This window comes from Panulirus ornatus, chromosome 11, assembly GCF_036320965.1.
Source record: "Panulirus ornatus isolate Po-2019 chromosome 11, ASM3632096v1, whole genome shotgun sequence".
In the NCBI taxonomy this organism is placed as follows: Eukaryota; Metazoa; Arthropoda; class Malacostraca; order Decapoda; family Palinuridae; genus Panulirus; species Panulirus ornatus.
The window spans coordinates 11,531,008-11,552,222 of record NC_092234.1 but is presented as its reverse complement, the minus strand read 5'-3'; the positions used below and the strand labels follow the sequence as shown (position 1 = coordinate 11,552,222).

The following is a 21,215-nucleotide window of genomic DNA, read 5'->3' as shown; positions in this document are numbered from 1 at the left end:
GATTCAGAGACACATTTTCCGACACGTCCAATCGTTTACCCTTTTGTTATAGCCCAAGACTCTCATTCATATATCACCATCGGGAGTACTCTACCTTCAAACACTCATCTCTGCCCTCACAAACAAGGACCTTTCCCTCTACACACTCATCAATGAACGCGGGGGACATTGTCCCCTCCACCACCCTATGACTCACTTCGGCTACCGTGGATCCCATGCTGCCATGTCCACTGCCACTCCCTAAAGCACTGCACTTCCTCCAGCTTCCCCTCCTATTCAAAAATCCCTCAATCATATGACTAATGTGCAAATCATACGCTTGGCAGAGGAGTGTTGTTCGCCAGCACATTGAACAGAAGCGTCCTGATCAGAAGGATCCGTGTGACCATCTTGTACGCCACAGAGACGGGCAAATCCCAGCTCTACGCTCACTACCTCTCAGACGTCTTCAAGAAAAACTTCAATCCCAACGTATGTACTACAAGATGTTCTTAAGATGGCAAAAGTAGACTAGATGAAATAATTATCCTTTTCTTTCGCCCTCTGAGGGTTCAAAATTTATACAAATTCTTCTTTTTGAAAGCATACGAAATTAGTCACGTGTTTCAGTGCTTTCTCTACGGCAAGCGGGTGGAAAAGCCACCAAATTCAAAAATATGATGACACAAAGTGACTCTCTAAGACATAGAAATCCTTTCAATTAAGTTAAAATCCTTTTCCTGGACATAAATGGGAATCCTGGTGGTTTAGGTGACCATTAAGCTATGTGGACGTCGCCATGAAAACTTATATCCAGCCAAAGCCTATGAATCACGCTACCCATAAAAGCGTACCTTGCTGCCCTGCTTGTGAACGCCTGTAGTAGTCACTGATGCTAAAATGCAACATCATAGACATTCCATCAATACACCTCCTTCAGAGTGGAGTTGTGGGGGGGGGGGGGGAAGTGTGTGTGTGTGTGTGTGTGTGTGTGTGTGTGTGTGTGTGTGTGTGTGTGGTGGGGAAGCGGGGTGGGGGGGGGGGGAGAATAAGTAGATATCGCACTTATACTCATCATAGGAGATAAAAAAAAAAAAAGAAAATATCTAAAGACTTTTGGGAAGTGACACTATAAGACTCAGGAACCAATCCCTCCACTTGTTTGCTGTACAAGTTTCGCAAGACAAGGGCGGCGGCAGCCACTAACTGAATGACATCGGTGGGTTTCACACCACCTCACACCGAACCACTGTGCAAACACAAGGAAGACGTCATCTTAGATGGCACTGACCCAGGGGTTTACGAAACACTACACTTGCACGGGAAGTTCGTCAAAGCTCTAAGCAGAACCTACATCAAAACGACCCACTGAGGCAGCACTATGTTTGGACCACATCCCTCCCTCACTGGCCAATTATGTCCATACAAGAAGGACCTTATCAAGCTTTGAACATGTAGGATACCGCATACCTAAGACCCTCCACTGGTATATCGTCCCCATTAAATAGACACCATGGAAAGCTAGACTTCATCCTGTTCATCTGAAAGAAAAAAAAAAAGAAGTGACGATGTCGCTGACTTCACTAAGCTTCATACTTGGGGAATCGACTGTCGATGGCGATTTCCTATCGACTGTCGATGGCGATTTCCTATCCTAGCCTGGCGATACACATCCGTGCTTAATGCATTAACGAAGCTGAGTTTCGAACGTTAAAGTGGGTTGGGTGTAGACAACATCATACTTAGCCCCACTTAGTTACTCATCATCCCCCAGACATTCGTAGTTTAAAAAAAAAAAGAAAAATACTGAGTCTCGCAATCTTTGATAGCTTTCCTCCTCCTCCTCCTCCTCCTCCTCTTCCTCCTCCTCCTCCTCCCCCTACGGTCGATATAACGAAACGTATTTCTATGCTGGTGTAGACAGCACTCACTCCTCACACACCGTCTGTTTCTCCATGCCACACACAACACCTTGGAAGTGATCTGTGCCCGTCCTGCTGCAGGTGCTGTGCATGGCCGACTACGAAGTCAACAGGACCAACCTGGCGAGCGAGGCGCTGTTACTAGTACTGGCATCCACCACTGGTGCTGGCGAGCCTCCGCAGAACGGCATGGTATGTATGTGGGGCCTCGAGGGAACACATGGGGAAGCAGAAGTTATATATCTCTTGGTGTGTGTGTGTGTGTGTGTGTGTGTGTGTGTGTGCGTGTGTGTGTGATTACCTATTTGTACTGTACGGGGAAAGAGTTTTACACTCGTCAGGCCCAATACCTGAACATTCACTGAAGATGTTTGATACTAGTTTATTATTTCGTTATTCAGTGAATTCCAATGATCCAAACTCTTATACAATAAAATTATTTCTTTATATCTATATAACAAGATTCTCGCTTCAATTCCACGTTAATGTCCTCTGGTTGTTTTATCCCAACATCTTTCGAAGAACTGTTCAATGTCTACCTCATCTGACTGGTTGAAACTTAAAGGTTGTCATTAGATCACACCTCACTCTTCCTTCTTCAAGGATGGGCAAATTTAAGGCATTTAGGCTTGTTCAGTAACTCAAGGTAGCATATTTTTTGCTTTCCTCTGGACCTTCTCTATTAGCTCACTTTCTTGTAGAAATATGAATCGTTATATTAGACTTCCTTTGCCTGAAACATATTTTTTTTTCTCACGTCGGTAATTCATCCTCTGCAGGAAGTCATCCATTTGCTTTCTGGTTCCCTTTTCTAATTCATTAGAGACAATATTCGTCAGTTATCCTCAACCATGTCTATAATATTTATCTCCCTCCATTTTCATGAGCCATATGCAGAATGCGAGTGTGTGTGGTCCTAGAATTAGCCTCAATACCTGAAAAGGTGTTAACGATTACTCATTTGGTGGTTTTAGCCTGACGCTGACGGTCTACAGGCCAAGCAATCACTCATTCTCAACTTCCTGTACTTGTTTTCTTACCTTCTATACCTAATGAGTGCTAGTTGACTGGAGTGTCTCCTGTATCTTCGTCACAGCACAATACGCGTTTGTTCTGTCCTTTTGACGCCTTTTACAGAACCACTCCTGCCTCTTTCTCAATATTTCCTCTGTATCTAAGGCTAGAGATAAATTTCACAAAACTTTTCATCACATAGCTCCGGTTCCTGACTAAAAAAAACCGTCTCCCTATTTTTGTTACAACAGATATGGCCGAGTTATTGTATAAATTCCACTACTGTATCATCTCTTCCAGTCAGGTTCCGTTGTTGCTCTTTGTATATCTTCCTGTACCACTTCATCACACTCCGTCATCACATGATCACTTCTTCCCAATTCTGACTGTGCCTTTCATGAGAATTCTGTGAGAGGTTACATATGTTTAATACCGCTAAGCCCTTCCTCCCTACAGTGCTCTTCCCACGATGTATTGTTTGAATGCATGCATGTGTGTGTGTGTGTGTGTGTGTGTGTGTGTGTGTGTGTGTGTGTGTGTGCGCGCGCGCGCGCGTTACATCTATTGTTTAATTGCCATACTTAGTGTGATATTCTCTTTATATTCTCAACCATTAGACTCCATTCTATTGCCCTAAGTGTTCCTCTCTTCTCCTGATTTCGAATTTCCTTTCTCATTAGCCTCCTTTCTATCGATGTGATTGTCTCTTATTCAGTTTTTTCCTGTCATTCTTTCTCTTTTCTCATTTCTAATCCACTTCTCTTCCTCTTCTTTAATTTTCTTAGTCCTGCTTTTTTTGAGTTGTCTATCTTCCTCCACTTCTCCCTTCTTCTGTGCCAGTTAGGTAACATAATCGTTATCAACATCACCATTTTCTCTTGCTTTTTCATTCTCATCTCGTTCTTTTAACTCTTTTTTTTCTGACATTTCTCCTCTTCTCATTTCATCTCCCGCTGCGTCGTCTTCCCAATCCAAACGTCTTAATTCTTCCCGTCTCCCCAATCAAAACGTCTTAATTCTTCCCGTCTTCCCAATCAAAACGTCTTAATTCTTCCCGTCTTCCCAATCAAAACGTCTTAATTCTTCCCGTCTTCCCAATCAAAACGTCTTAATTCTCCTAGTCTTCCTAATCAAAACGTCTTAATTCTCCTAGTCTTCCTAATCAAAACGTCTTAATTCTCCTCGTCTTCCTAATCAAAACGTCTTAATTCTCCTAGTCTTCCTAATCAAAACGTCTTAATTCTCCTCGTCTTCCTAATCAAAACGTCTTAATTCTCCCCGTCTTCCTAATCAAAACGTCTTAATTCTTCCCGTCTTCTCAAGTCAAAACGTCTCAGTTCTGCATCTTCTTCCCTCTCTCTTCCTATCTCCATCACCTCCTCCTTCCTCTCACGACACCACAGCCTCTCACCAGCGTTCTCTCCCTTCCTCTCCCACACAGAAATTTATCCAGAACCTCTACAACATCAAGGGAAAAGACGACACGACGACGCCTGATGACCAAAAGTTCGTGTGTTTCACATCACTGTCAGTTTCCCCTACAATACAATTTCCTATGATGGTCAACTTAGTTCTTGGTGTCTCAGAGGATCAAATATTCAGTTCCTAATTGTTTGGAATAAACTTCATCATAACTGTGTTTAGCTATGCAAAAGATTTCTCCAAGTACATGGGCAGAAATTTTATATATATCTCTATCAATTAAACGTAACATTACTGTTCTGTATGTTGATCATATACCATTTCTTTTTGTTTCCAAATCTTGTTTATATTCATTCGTCATCTCTCCAAGTCTCCATATCATGTGTGGTCCTGTAGCTAAATGTAATTGAAATTACATTTCTCTCTCCTGCAGGCTGACCTTCTGGCAACATTACAACTACAACAAAGAGTAAGCTTAGTCTCCTTATATTTCATTTACAGTGTGTGTGTGTGTGTGTGTGTGTGTGTGTGTGTGTGTGTGTGTGTGTGTGTGTGATTTCCCGCGTGAGAAAGACAGCATCCAGAACAGATGACTGAGAATTAGAGGGTAGGAAAAAAATCTCGCCTGGCTGCTTCCTCTGTTCTTCCCACTCCCGCCCCTCTTAGTCGCCTTCTATGACACGCAGGAGATGCGTGGGGAGTATTTTTTTCTCCCCTATATATATATATATATATATATATATATATATATATATATATATACACATATATATATGAGAGAGAAAAAATGTGTGTGTGTGTCTGTATAATTACCCATTTGTACTATACGGGAAGGGAATCCTATTATGTTGGAGCCCTGTCTCGACCTTTCTATGCTATCATACAACTGCTTGCTGTCTACTTTCGCAATTTCATTACTCAGTTTACCCTATCCCTCCATTACTCTTATACTATGAAAATGCTTCTTTTCATCTTTTCTTACAAGTTTCTTGCTCACTTTCATGCCATGGTCTCCTGTAGCTTTATGGAAAAGCTGTCCATTGCTGACGTCACCAAAGAAATAGCAAAGACATCAAGACAGACGCCTGCAGCACGCCAATGGCGACCTCAATCCATTTCCAGAAGACTTCTCCTCCTTTGTCCCCTTCCACTGTGGTAATTTTCTATCCACTTTCTATCCCAGTTTATTCTGACTGAAGATCCAGCAGCTTTTGTCAACCTTCTGCTTGTGTGTGTGTTGCAATACAACACTAGTGCACATCAAATATACATGATGATGTGATGCGCTCACAAACTCTCTTCCAGATGCATTGGCAGTGGAGCTTCTGAGGAAGGCAACATCCTAGAGAAGAAGAGTCAGCCTCAGCACAAGGGATGGCGGAACAGCATCTCGAAGTTCCTTCCCAAACTTAGGCGCCGATGGAACGACGGCCGGGACTACGGCTCCCCCTCGCCCGTCGACACGGGCCCAGCACTGGGCGTTAAGTATGACGAGGATGCATCTGCTAATATGTACTACCTGGTCCTGTGGTGCCTCCTTTCCGTCATCTTCCCTCCATCTTGCTACTTCATTCGTCAAAGCTTTATGAGAACGTCATCATCTTCGTTCCCGCTCTAGACCTAGAACTGAAAGGATCATTTTCCTCTTCCCCATTTCTCGCATGGTTTTGCGATTGGCAATGATACCTCAAGGAATTCTTGAACGCTTGAGGAATCCCGTGCTGCCATGGAAAACAAAAAATCCCCGACTCAACATGAGGCAAGCAGGACCTTTAGGATTAAGATGTCACCATAAACATTGCATTATCCGCATGGTTCACAACAAATCAGTTTCACAATATATATATATATATATATATATATATATATATATATATATATATATATATATATATATATATATATAATTTCTTTTTTTTCAAACTATTCACCATTTCCCGCATTAGCAAGGTAGCGTTAAGAACAGAGGACTGGGCCTCTGAGGGAATATCCTCACCTGGCCCCCTTCTCTGTTCCTTCTTTTGGAAAATAAAAAATAAAAAAAACAAGAGGGGAGGATTTCCAGCCCCCCGCTCCCTCCCCTTTTAGTCGCCTTCTACGACACGCAGGGAATACGTGGGAAGTATTCTTTCTCCCCTATCCCCAGGGATAATATATATATATATATATATATATATATATATATATATATATATATATATATATATATATATATATATATATACATATATAGTGGTTTCGCACTATTCCATAATTAGCCACTCTTTAAGACAGTAGCAGTAGCTTGTACAGTGAGGGTGAGATGGCCCTCATACCAGCCTTTTAACAATGACAGGTTTGCCGTCTTCGCTCTCGGTTCGAGCAACTATAAGCACTTCTGTGCCTTCGGCAAGTACGCGGACCTCCTCATTCAAGAAGCCGGCGGCCACCGCATCCTTCCGCTCACCTGCGGCGACGACCTGGACAACCAGGAGCAAACCTTCCACACCTGGGCCGCCCAAGTGTTCAAGGTAAGCACGGTGAAATGGCTCCTACCCTACCACGAGTGGGCCCGGAAGGCGTTCAAGGTAAGGAGAGCAATTTTCTCCCACGACACCAGGACTGTGGAAGTGTTCAAGGAAGGAACGAGTGGCAAGTCACTCTCCATGTTCAGGCAACTTCAGGTATTCAAGTTGGGTATATCCAAGAGCACGGTCTTCCTCACCTGGACCTGGTAGGTGTTTATGTTACGACACGAGGTATCCTGTGGCAGGTACTCCCGACGGGAGCACCTGCCACAGGAAGACATCAGTGACAAGGGAAAGACAACCAGGGTATTCCAACTCCACCCAACCTACTGCAAGTACTTCTTACATGCTGTAGGGAGATCGAAGGACCTCCGGCAAGAATGCCGTACGGCCACTGGCTGCAAAGGATGAGGGAGCTCTCGATTTTATCAATTACAGGATTAATAATAACCTTGTATTCTTCTTTAATATACCCGTCCGGCTAATCCCGCCTCAGCGAAATAGTGTCAAAAAAGTATTTGCTTCGCTCCTTCCCTTCCTACTTTGGAAAGCTCACGAGAGAGGGTAGGAGGAGACAATTCATGCAAAAAAAAAAAAACGTATGGATGTCCTGCATACCCATCTACCCTACACCAGCTTCTTAAAGTCGTCTTTTACCATGCGCAGGAGATAAATGGGCGGTACTTTTTCTCTCCTCTACCCTGGAACATAAAGTTGGTAATACGGCTAATGGATGCGAAGGCAAACGCTTAAAATCAACAGCGAATTCACATTGCACAAACACCTTCATCAGTAGTGTGAAATGTTATTAACGAGGACTACTTACCAAGCGCAAACTTTAATCAATATTGAGAATTTATTACGTTCTTCTCAACACATGATGAGTACTGGGTGATGATATATATACCGGCTAATTCCCTCTAAGAAAGGAGGTAGTATTTTGTATGTATGTTGATGTCAGTGGACTAGACGGCATCAGTTACCCGTGATAACGTCACTAAGGCCTGCTATCATCTTTTGACAGACTGCAGTTGAGACCTTTCACGTGCAGGACAGCGAGAGCGACGCCATGATAAGCCTCGAGAACCTCACACCAGACATGGTCAAGTTCTCGCCAGCCAGGAACTCACAGTCCGTCGTTGAAGGTAAGCGGCAGCATATAACTCTATAAGACCACATAGTCTTCCACTCGTTCATGATTATCATGAAAGCAACCAGAATGGTAGCCAACTTAAGAGCCAATACAAGCAACTTCCTTATACCTAATCTACCCACGAAGCAAGACCGTACGATCCTTCAGTACGACGGTACGATCCTTGCGCTCGACGATACTATCCTTGGGTATGATATCGTTTTCTTTGACCTGACTCTTAAGGGGTCGGGTCGGAGGCCAATCCACCACATCCAAAGATCGTATCATCGGGCTCAAGGATCCTATCGTCGTGCCCAAGAATCGTACCGTAGCCTCTCATAAAGGATGAACATATACGTACACAGAACGGAAATAGTGAATGAATCATTCATTTGACAACTAATCCGAACTAATCCTGCGCAGAATAATGGCAACCACATAATTTCAGGACTGTCCAACATTCATGGAAAGAAGATCCAGACCTTGCGAGTGGTGGAGTCCAAGATACTGCACGAGGAAGGCAACAGGTAAGCTTCTAGGGGACAGGTAAGTTCCAGGGTACAGATAGGTTCCAGGGGACAGGTGTAGTCCAGAGTGCAGATGAGTTCGAGGAGACAGGTGAGCTACGGAGAGATGATGAATTCCAGGAGACTAGCTTTTAGGGTCAGCAGGGTAGCTACAAAGGGAAGGGGACGGATAGTTTCCAAGGGTAGCCAGTGAGCTCTAATGGGAACACATTAGCTGTCAACAAAATGTGAGCTTCCAGTGAGATGGGTACGATATCTGGAGGAAATGACGGATAATCCGGGACAAATGAACTTAAAAGAGAAAAGTGAGCTTTTAGGGACAGACAAACTTCTCAAGGTCTGGTGGTGAACTTCTAAAGGACAGGCTAGCTTCCAGGAACACACGTGAGAATCCAGGAGAGATAAGTGACTTAGAGATACGTTACCCTCCAGGGCAACAACTGAGCCTGTGCTGGTGGATATAAGTGAGCCTTGAGGGATCTTTTTCTTTCTTTTTAGAATTTTCTGCCGCGTCAACAGCAGTCTTTAAGGTACAGCTCAACTTCAGAGGGAACACAGACACGCACCCAGAGAAGTTACCTGCATTTGGATGAACAGATGACCCGAGGGGCGAAAATATCCAGCGCAAGTGTTTAACGCTGATGTAGCAGAAACCAAGAAAATTAGCTCTGCAATAAACCGCTGGTGCTCTCTCACACCCGTCTGTGTTCCTTCGCCAGGTCTGAACGCGCCTTTACACACAGACAGATTATTCTCTACAATCGTAACTTTAATCCGGTAAAGGTGACAAACGCGGGTGATCAACTGCTCAATTTCTCCTTGTGCAGGTAGACTCACCTAGTGATGAACACGTAACCAACTCTTCATTACATCTACTTATGTAGCTAGTTTCAAATGTAGGCGCCATACATCACTTCTCTATTATTTTCCTCGAGCCTGTAAACGCAAGTGATGATGTCGAACTCAGGTCTGCGAACTGCTCACTTTCTCCACTCGTACACGTGAAAGAAAACTGTTGACTAATTGTTACTCTGCCCTCTCGTACAGGGAAGCTCAGAAAATGATGGATAGGGGTGGGTTTTTCATTCATTTGCCGAGTACCAATAGATGCAACTAGGTGTAAATGGTAAGTTAACTGGTCTCGTGCTCCTATTCGGCCTTATTTCCTTCTGTTCTGTATCTTCACCCACAGGTGGTCGCAGATGTTAGTGGTAGGTGCAGACGAAGGAAAGGTGATACAGTATCAGCCGGGAGACCACGTGGGAATCCTGCCAGCCAATAGTCCTGGGATGGTGGTCTTCCTTCTGTCCAGGTTACGAGGCTGCCCTAATGTGGACGAACCCGTCCAGGTGCTCCTTCAGCGTCGGCACAAGGCCGCAGGTGGGGCTGGCTCCAAGGGACCCATGTTAAATGATTCGATCATTGAAACTCTGGCTATACCTGCACTTAGAGAGTCTTGGGACAGTAAGCTTCTCACTTTGGTGCACCGAAAGACCTGCAGTGTTATTCGCTCCAGTTGTGCAAAGTTCGAAATTCGTCCCCCGTACTGGTACATAACGCAAATAGCGAATTCTATAGTCTATAGTAAACCTCATTTCCATAGACCAGTTTCAGCTTTAAGTGTGGAACAAACCTGATACCGCATGATATTATGGTCTTGTGATGCCCATACAAGCCGCTGTCTCGAGCGGGAGCGAGTCGACCTTTCTTCGAGTGACCCTGCAGCCTTATGGGCATAATGCTTCACTACCTGAGGGACACTGCAGCATTACAAGCATACTGCTTCACTACCTGAGGGCCACTGCAGCATTACAGGCATACTGCTTCACTACGTGAAGGACACTGCAGCATTACAGACATATTGCTTCACTCCGCGAGAGACAGTGAAGCATCACACGCCACAAACCCAGGGCCCAGAGATGAAGTTGGACGTTTGTTGTCCAACTCTGACGTTAAGATTCCCCGGCTCTCGCTCGAACGTTTCTTTCAGCCACACTTCAACAGCTGCCGACGATGTAAGGTCTTTTAAAAGACTCGGCATTCAGATCGTTCTGTACCATGAGAAAATGAAGTGCTACTTAGTATTATCCTTAGTCTCTCCTCCAGGGAGCAGGGTAAGGTGGGTTCCTGTGAGGCGAATTGGTACTCAAGGTCCTTGCACCTTAGGTGAGATTGCATCGACGTAAATGGACGAAAAGGAGTACGATGTCCTCGAGGAACTTCTCAGTTCGGAGGACTTCATCATTTCCCTGCTACTGGATACAGCGCAGCCTTAAAGATACAGGACCTCCGAAAAAGGGGTCACACACACACACACACACACACACACACACACACACACACATATATATATATATATATATATATATATATATATATATATATATATATATATATATTATCATCCTTAGTCGCTGTCACCCGCGTTAGCGAGGTAGCGCAAGGAAATAGACGAAAGATTGGCCCAACCCACCCATAAACACATGTATATACATAAACGCCCTCATACGCACATATATACACCTATACATTTCAACGTATACATATATATATATATATATATATATATATATATATTTTTTTTTTTTTTTTTTTTTTTTTTTTTTTTTTTATACTTTGTCGCTGTCTCCCGCGTTTGCGAGGTAGCGCAAGGAAACAGACGAAAGAAATGGCCCAACCCCCCCCCCCCCCATACACATGTACATACACACGTCCACACACGCAAATATACATACCTACACAGCTTTCCATGGTTTACCCCAGACGCTTCACATGCCCTGATTCAATCCACTGACAGCACGTCAACCCCTGTATACCACATGACTCCAATTCACTCTATTCCTTGCCCTCCTTTCACCCTCCTGCATGTTCAGGCCCCGATCACACAAAATCTTTTTCACTCCATCTTTCCACCTCCAATTTGGTCTCCCTCTTCTCCTCGTTCCCTCCACCTCCGACACATATATCCTCTTGGTCAATCTCTCCTCACTCATTCTCTCCATGTGCCCAAACCATTTCAAAACACCCTCTTCTGCTCTCTCAACCACGCTCTTTTTATTTCCACACATCTCTCTTACCCTTACGTTACTTACTCGATCAAACCACCTCACACCACACATTGTCCTCAAACATCTCATTTCCAGCACATCCATCCTCCTGCGCACATCTCTATCCATAGCCCACGCCTCGCAACCATACAACATTGTTGGAACCACTATTCCCTCAAACATACCCATTTTCGCTTTCCGAGATAATGTTCTCGACTTCCACACATTTTTCAAGGCTCCCAAAATTTTCGCCCCCTCCCCCACCCTATGATCCACTTCCGCTTCCATGGTTCCATCCGCTGACAGATCCACTCCCAGATATCTAAAACACTTCACTTCCTCCAGTTTTTCTCCATTCAAACTCACCTCCCAATTGACTTGACCCTCACCCCTACTGTACCTAATAACCTTGCTCTTATTCACATTTACTCTCAACTTTCTTCTTCCACACACTTTACCAAACTCAGTCACCAGCTTCTGCAGTTTCTCACATGAATCAGCCACCAGCGCTGTATCATCAGCGAACAACAACTGACTCACTTCCCAAGCTCTCTCATCCCCAACAGACTTCATACTTGCCCCTCTTTCCAGGACTCTTGCATTTACCTCCCTTACAACCCCATCCATAAACAAATTAAACAACCATGGAGACATCACACACCCCTGCCGCAAACCTACATTCACTGAGAACCAATCACTTTCCTCTCTTCCTACACGTACACATGCCTTACATCCTCGATAAAAACTTTTCACTGCTTCTAACAACTTGCCTCCCACACCATATATTCTTAATACCTTCCACAGAGCATCTCTATCAACTCTATCATATGCCTTCTCCAGATCCATAAATGCTACATACAAATCCATTTGCTTTTCTAAGTATTTCTCACATACATTCTTCAAAGCAAACACCTGATCCACACATCCTCTACCACTTCTGAAACCGCACTGCTCTTCCCCAATCTGATGCTCTGTACATGCCTTCACCCTCTCGATCAATACCCTCCCATATAATTTACCAGGAATACTCAACAAACTTATACCTCTGTAATTTGAGCACTCACTCTTATCCCCTTTGCCTTTGTACAATGGCACTATGCACGCATTCCGCCAATCCTCAGGCACCTCACCATGAGTCATACATACATTAAATAACCTTACCAACCAGTCAACAATACAGTCACCCCCTTTTTTAATAAATTCCACTGCAATACCATCCAAACCTGCTGCCTTGCCGGCTTTCATCTTCCGCAAAGCTTTTACTACCTCTTCTCTGTTTACCAAATCATTTTCCCTAACCCTCTCACTTTGCACACCACCTCGACCAAAACACCCTATATCTGCCACTCTGTCATCAGACACATTCAACAAACCTTCAAAATACTCATTCCATCTCCTTCTCACATCACCGCTACTTGTTATCACCTCCCCATTTGCGCCCTTCACTGAAGTTCCCATTTGCTCCCTTGTCTATATATATATATATATATATATATATATATATATATATATATATATATATATATATATATATATATATATATATATATATATATATATATATATATGCACTATCCCTGGGGATAGGGGATTAAGAATACTTCCCACGTATTCCCTGCGTGTCGTAGAAGGCGACTAAAAGGGGAGGGAGCGGGGGGCTGGAAATCCTCCTCTCTCGGTTTTTTTTTTTTTTTTTTTTTTCAATTTTCCAAAAGAAGGAACAGAGAATTGGGCCAGGTGAGGGTATTCCCTCAAAGGCCCAGTCCTCTGTTCTTAACGCTACCTCGCTAATGCGGGAAATGGCGAATAGTTTGAAAGAAAAAAGAAAGAAAAATATATATGCACATATTCATACTTGCTGCCTTCATCCATCCCGTCGCCACCCCGCCACACATGAAATGGCATCCCCCTCTTCTCGTGCGCGCGACAGGTAACGCCAGGAAAAGACAACAAATGCCACAGTCGTTCACACTCAGTCTCTAGTTGTCATGTGTAATGCATCGAAAGCATATATATATATATATATATATATATATATATATATATATATATATATATATATATATATATATAAATGTACACACCTGGGGATAGGGGAGAAAGAATACTTCCCATGTATTCCCTGCGTGTCGTAATAGACGACTAAAAGGGGTGGGAGCGGAGGGCTGGAAATACTCCCCTTCAGTGTTTAATTTTCCAAAAGAAGGAACATAGAATGGGGCTAAGTGAGGATATTCCCTCTAAGACTCAGTCCTCTGTTCTTAACGCTACCTCGCTAAAGCGAAAAATGGCGAACATGTGTGAAAAAAAAAAAGATATATATATATATATATATATATATATATATATATATATATATATATATATATATATATATATATATATATATATATATTTTTTTTTTTTCATACATGTTCGCCATACATATATATATATATATATATATATATATATATGTGTGTGTGTGTGTGTGTGTGTGTGTGTGTTGGAAAGGATCACAACTTTGCGCGTGATCAAGTATATTCCTACGAGTCCACGGGGAAAATGAAACACGATAAGTTCCCAAGTGCACTTTCGTGTAATAATCACATCATCAGGGGAGACAAGAGAAAAATATAACAATCAGTTGATATACAACGAAGAGACGTAGCTAGGACGCTAATTTACCAAATGGCTACGTCTCTTCGTTGTATATCAACTGACTTATATTTCTCTCTTGTCTCCCCTGATGATGTGATTATTACACGAAAGTGCACATGGGAGCTTATCGTGTTTCATTTTCCCTATGGACTCATAGGAATATATATATACACACACACACACACATTCGCCATTTCCTGCGTTAGTGAGGTAGCGTTAAAGAAGAGGACTGAGCCTAAGAGGGAAAATCCTCACTTGGCCCCCCTTCTCTGTATCTTCTTTTGTAAAATCTGTGAAAGATATATAAAAATCTATGTATTACAGACATATGTATTGATTAAAATATCTAATGAATAATGAAATGAAGACACATATCACTGACCATAAAGCAAAACTGTTAATAGAGAATCAAAAATATACATTAAAAAAGGTGTTATGTTGGGTGTGAGCAGGGGAGTCGTGGTATCAGCACCCGCGCCTACCGGTCGTCAGCATCCGCACCATGCTATCCCGCTACCTGGACATCACCACACCTCCCACGCCTGCCCTCCTGCGCCTCCTAGCCACCTACGCCACCAATAACCGCCACGCCTCCCGCCTTAAGCAGCTCGCCACGGTAACTCCCCCACCTACATCATTTCCTATCTCTCGCATGCGCCAGTTTCCCCAATGCATGCCTCTCATCTCTTGCATGCATCAGTTTCTCTTATGCATGTTGTCTCTCGTCTCTTGCATGCGTCGTCTCCATTCCTCCATGCCTACCTTCATCCCTTGTGTGTCTTTGTCAAGCCCTTGACTGTCTTTCATTTTTTAACATTCGCCGTCTTGCCTTGTCCTTCTGTTTCTGATCTGTCTCATAGCTGATCTCTTCACCTCCCAAACTCCATCCTTGTATCTCTGAACTCTCCCTCAGCGAGGGTTGGTTTCTATCTCCCTACGTAAGATGGTCTCTCCCTCCATAAGCTCCTGTATTCTCGCCTCACCTCACAACCCTGGTTATGCCTCCCCTGTCACCATGGGTTATGGGTAAAACTTACTGAAGAAAAGATAAATGATAATCATCATAGAGGGTAAACCTGAGAAAGCGTCAGGTACTGCCTTACGGCGTCATGCCAAAGGCTTCGGTGTGGAATCTCTCGCTAACGAGAACCGACTGTGTGTGTGTGTGTGTGTGTGTGGGGGGGGGGGGGGTCATTTGATTATTAGAAATTATTTATAGTTTATATGCACGATGGTAAACTAAGAAGAACTGAATCTCTCTCTCTCTCTCTCTCTCTCTCTCTCTCTCTCTCTCTCTCTCTCTCTCTCTCTCTCCCGTCCATACCAAACATTGACCCTCAGTCTTCCTGCCTCCCTTGTCGCTTCTTCGTCCTCCCTTTCCCCTTATTCTGCTCCTCCCTACAACAACACCCTGTCCTTCACACCTACAACACTAAACCCTCTTCTTCCATCCCTCCCGTCTACATCACTAAACCCTGTCCTTCCCCCGTATCTACACCACTAAGCCCTCTCTCTCCCTCCTTCGCTCTCACCTACACCTCTCAACCCTCTCCCTGCAGGACCCTGAGCAGTACAGTAACTGGAGGTCGAGTCACAGCTCTCACCTACTGGAGGTCCTGGAGGAGTTCAAAATCGTGGAGGTGGAGGCCACGATGCTGCTGATGTTCCTGCCCTTCCTGCAGCCCAGGTACTACTCCATCAGCAGCTCGCCTCGCCTCGAACCTGGTCACATCCACCTCACCATCGCCGGCCTCCGCTACCGCTCCCGAGGTAAGGCATCGCGAACCTTCCCACGCCTACATGACGGGACAGACAAAGAGACTCTCTCTCTCTCTCTCTCTCTCTCTCTCTCTCTCTCTCTCTCGCGTTCTCTTCCCTCAGGATGGCGTGGCCTCTGACCTAGTTCCTCAAGGGTCGGGTCAAGGGCCAGGCTATCATGGCCTAAGGGTCGTACCGTCGTCCTCAAGGGTCGTAACGTAAATCCACTTTCTCCATCCACCTCCTGCTTGTAGTACAGACGCATAAAGATGGTGACTGACGTGCGTAAAATATATAAGCCAATCCAAGGCTACTGTTAGACCTATCTTCGCCTCCTTGAACAAATAAATAAATACATACATACATACATACATACACACACACACACACACACACACACACACACACACACATATATATATATATATATATATATATATATATATATATATATATATATATATATATATATATATATATAATTTTCCAAAAGAAGGAACAGAGAAGGGGGCCAGGTGAGGGTATTCCCTCAAAGGCCCAGTCCTCTGTTCTTAACGCTACCTCGCTATCGCGGGAAATGGCGAATAGTATGAAAAAAAAATATATATATATATATTTCTATGAGTCCACGGGGAAAATGAAACACGAAAAGTTCCCAAATGCACTTTCGTGTAATAATCACATCATCAGGGGAGACACAAGAGAGAAATATAACATTCAGTTGATATACATCGAAGAGACGAAGCTAGGACGCCATTTTGGCGTTCTAGCTTCGTGAGGTATTTCCCTCTTAGGTGAAGCAACTGACCAACAAAACGACTACACAAGTCGTGTTGTCACATATACTGTGGTGTTGTCAGGCACTATGATGTGATGAGTACATCACGACTCACAGACTGATATGTTATCTGGGTCAAGGACCGTCACATGATGGGTCAAAGACCACGAACTGACTTCACGTGATGTATCCGGAAGTCTGCACATACAATGACATCTTTTGGTGAGCAGAGAGAGAGAGACGTTGCAGCAACACTTGCGTGGTGCTCGAGACCATAAAATGACATCATTCACTGAGCGGGACCATATCGCGACATCTTATCTCTTCGCCACATCTAGTAACGTCAAGGGCCAGGGTGACATCCCGTGATGTGCCAGACCATACAATGACATCACATGATATGGCAGGAAACGCACAGTGATGTCTTGTGTCAACTGTACTCTGACATCTGCTGTGTCACCGACGACACGCTACTTCCATGTATGACGTCACTGACCAAAAACAGTGACCTCACACGGCCTTGATCAATACTCTTTACAGCACGATGGTACGATCCTTGAGTACGAAGATACGATCCTTGTTCTTGACGATACAACCTTGAGCACGACGTTACGACCCTCAAGCACGACGTTACGATCCTTGAGCTCGAACGTTACGACCCTTGAGCTCAACGTTACGATCCTCAAGCACGACATTACGACCCTCAAGCACGACATTACGACCCTCAAGCACGACGTTGCGACCCTCAAGCACGATGTTACGACCCTTGAGCTCGAACGTTACGACCCTTGAGCTCAACGTTACGATCCTCAAGCACGACATTACGACCCTCAAGCACGACGTTGCGACCCTCAAGCACGATGTTACGACCCTTGAGCTCGACGGTACAGTCCTTGAGCACGACGGTACGACCCTCAAACACGACGTTACGACCCTTGAGCTCAACGTTACGATCCTTGAGCACGACGGTACGAGCCTTCAGCACGACGTTACGACCCTTGAGCACGACGGTACGAGCCTTGAGCACGACGGTACGGTTCTTGAGCACGACAGTACGACCTTTGAGCACGAAAGTACGACCTTTGAGCATGATGTTACGATGTATGATGAAATATCCTTTGAACTGAATCGTTTGGGTAGAGCCAAAGTAATGTTAAAGACCAAAGTGACATCATGTGGGGCCAATACCCAAAGTGATATCAGTCGATGTCAATGACAAAAGTGACATCAGATGATGTCTAGGGTCAATGATATCCGGTGATGTCAAGGATCAGAATAACATCTTGTGGTGTAAAGGACCTGAGTGACATCAAATGTGTCAATGGCCAGAATGACGTCAGCTGATGTCAATGACCAGATAGTTATCAGGTGATGTCAATTACCAAAGTGACATCTGGTGGTGTCAAGGAGTATGGCGTAACATCAGTTGAATGACGAGGACCAAAGAAATGTCAGGTACTGTCCAGGATCAGTGACATCTGGTGATGTCAAGGATCAAACAGACATTTGGTGATGTCATGAACCAGAGTGGCATCAAAGAAGTGTCATGGTTTAGAGATATTTAGTGATGTCATAGACCAGCGTGACATCAGCTAATGTCACGGCTCAGAGTGACATCAAAGGCCACAGAGACACGGCCCAGAGTAACATTTGGTGCTGTCAAGGACCAAAGTGACATCAGGTAGTATCAAGGACCAGGGAGACATCAGGTGGTGTCATGGACCAAAGTGACACCAGGTAATGTCAAGGACCAGGGAGACATCAAGTGGTGTCATGGACCAATGTGACATCAGGTAGTGTCATGGACCAGGGAGACATCAGGTGGTGTCATGGACCAATATGACATCAGGTAGTGTCAAGGACCAGGGAGACATCAGGTGGTGTCATGGACCAATGTGACATCAGGCAATGTCAAGGACCAGGGAGACATTTGGTGGTGTCATTGACCAGAGAGAAAACAGGGAATGCTGTGAACCAGAATGACATATATTGGTAGGCCTAGGAGTAAGATGACATCCAATACTGAGGAGTGACACCTGTTGGTGTGTCAAGTACCATAATGACACCAGACGGTGTTAAAGGTAACGTCAAATAGTGTCAAGGCCCAGATTGATATCAGGTATTGCCAATGAGCAAAAGGACATCAAGTAATTTCAATGACCAAAGTGACATCATGTGATGGATACGACCAAAAACGCTTCAGGTGATGTCAGTAACCAAAATAACATCGGGTGGTGTTAAGAACAACATGAAGTGGTCTGTCAAAGACTAGACTGGCCTGTCAAGGATGTCAAGGATTAGAAAGACATCAGGTAGTGTCAAGGATCATAGTGACATCAGGTGGTGTCGTCAAAGACCAGCGAGACATCAAGTGATGTGAAGGACCAGAGTAACGTGACATTTCTTGCAGGGGGCAGCGGACCAGTGCACCAAGGAGTGGCCACGGGGTTCCTGAAGGAACTGACACCAGGGAGCAACGTAGAGCTGTTCCACAGCAGGTAATCCCTACCACACATCCTACCTTGACTTTGGTGATGCTCAGTGGCGAGTCCTGGCTGACTGTAGTGGTGGTTTATGGTGAGTCCTCGCTGACTATGGTGGTGGTAGGTTGTGAGACCTGGCTGACTCTGGTGGCGCGAACTGGCGGAATGACAGTTGTGGTGTTGACAAGCGAATCAACACTATATATATATATATATATATATATATATATATATATATATATATATATATATATATATATATGTGTGTGTGTGTGTGTGTGTGTGTGTGTGTGTGTGTGTGTGTGTGTGTGTAATACGTATCATATAAAGCTCTGTATATTGAATTATTTTTTTTCAAACTGCACTTCTCTTTTTTCGTCAAGAATTTTTGTGTATATGTTTCAAATATGAACGCGCTTGATCTGAGCATGCTTAACGATACATCTAATAATATTCATTAAATCTAGCAAACATACACACGTCCACATTTACATACACAGAAAATTATAGGCTTCGGAAAATCCAAATTTAGAAGAGATTACTGTATATGACACACGTAAATATGCACCAAATGCTAATTCATTTTAAATATCTTCATAAAAGAATTATATGAAACTGAACACCTGAAGGATCTGTAGTTTGAAATTCAATAGTGGATGTTGTTACGATGCATTATAAGCGGGAGAGTTATTTTTCCAACTAAGCAAGAACCAGGAAGAGACGAACAACTTACTCAAAATTAACGAAACAAATGGGCGATAGGGGAGAAAGAATACTTCTCACGTATTCCCTGCGTGTCGTAGAAGGCGATTAAAAGGGAAGGGAGCGGGGGGCTGGAAATCCTCCCCTCTCGTTTTTTAATTTTCCAAAAGAAGGAACAGAGAAGGGAGCCAAGTGAGGATATTCCATGAAAGGCTCAGTCTTCTGTTCTTAACGCTACCTCGCCAACGCGGGAAATGGCGAATAGTATGAAAAAAAAAAAATGCACAATATTTTGAGCCGAGAAAAGTTACACAAATCATACTTTTTTGTTATAATATCTACAAGAACAAAAGTATACATACGGTAGACAGTAATTAGAAAAAATAAAAGTCACCGTTAGGTTAGTAAAACATTCTACTGAACTGCATTTATGTTAGGTGATTTAAATATTTCAGCATATACTGTTATGCTCATTATTTTCAAAACGAGACCTCACGTCGAGACTGCCGTAAAAGAAATATATGGCACAATACTTTATAACAGCATTACTGAAAATTTTGTGATATTCAACTTCAATTACGTTAACGTAAAGAATGACTAAGCCATCGCCATACTTCTCAAGCGGCTAGGCGTTGCAATAAGCCATTGCTTGGCTAGGTTATCAAGACAAGTTACCGTATCTCTGTCCTTGAAGCGGAAATTGCTGTCGGAAAAACAAGCATTAGTTGAACTATACCTCAAGACGGATATCTACATCACCCAAGTCTGCAATACATCTTAATTAAGAAATCCTTTCCCTAAACCTTTGACTATCCGCCTTGGGTTTTTGCGGTAAAAAAAAAAAAAAGATTGGTTAACTGCTGAGCTACGCTATCCAGCAAGCCAAAGAACAAAGAAAATAAAGTTATTACTCGCGAGTACAAGTAATAGTACTTATATAATCTCATCGATGGTGATAATGGTAACTGTATGGCTACGGAGTATTACGTAAGACAGTTCTGATTTCGAGACTTGAGCTGAATCTCTCTCTCTCTCTCTCTCTCTCTCTCTCTCTCTCTCTCTCTCTCTCTCTCTCTCTCTCTCTCTTAAAGTAGTAAATCTTCATCGAAATCATAATGCATCACCTGATAGCCCAATCCCACCCTGTGCTAAACAACCACTCTTAAATTACCTACCTGTTCCTACAGCCATATCAACTGCGTCATCGTGAGAAAGCTTTCGTTTTAATTTCGTGGTCACAATCCAGAAAGGGCGCATGCGTTAATACTTTAAGGTCAAAAAATGTATTTCTGACCACTACTACG

At 43.6% G+C, this 21,215-nt stretch overlaps 1 protein-coding gene across 1 annotated transcript in view; it reads left to right on the top strand.

Moving 5' to 3' along the window:
• Positions 1–21,215, top strand: part of LOC139751278 (nitric oxide synthase-like protein) — a 55,109-nt gene that overhangs the window by 23,533 nt on the left and 10,361 nt on the right. Inside the window, exons 11-22 of the mRNA XM_071666591.1 lie at positions 327–471; positions 1,983–2,093; positions 4,357–4,421; positions 4,771–4,806; positions 5,643–5,822; positions 6,673–6,847; positions 7,869–7,989; positions 8,425–8,503; positions 9,696–9,883; positions 14,643–14,806; positions 15,750–15,960; positions 19,137–19,224. Of these exons, the coding sequence (XP_071522692.1) occupies positions 327–471; positions 1,983–2,093; positions 4,357–4,421; positions 4,771–4,806; positions 5,643–5,822; positions 6,673–6,847; positions 7,869–7,989; positions 8,425–8,503; positions 9,696–9,883; positions 14,643–14,806; positions 15,750–15,960; positions 19,137–19,224 (1,563 nt within the window). The remainder of the gene's footprint in view (positions 1–326; positions 472–1,982; positions 2,094–4,356; positions 4,422–4,770; positions 4,807–5,642; positions 5,823–6,672; positions 6,848–7,868; positions 7,990–8,424; positions 8,504–9,695; positions 9,884–14,642; positions 14,807–15,749; positions 15,961–19,136; positions 19,225–21,215) is intronic.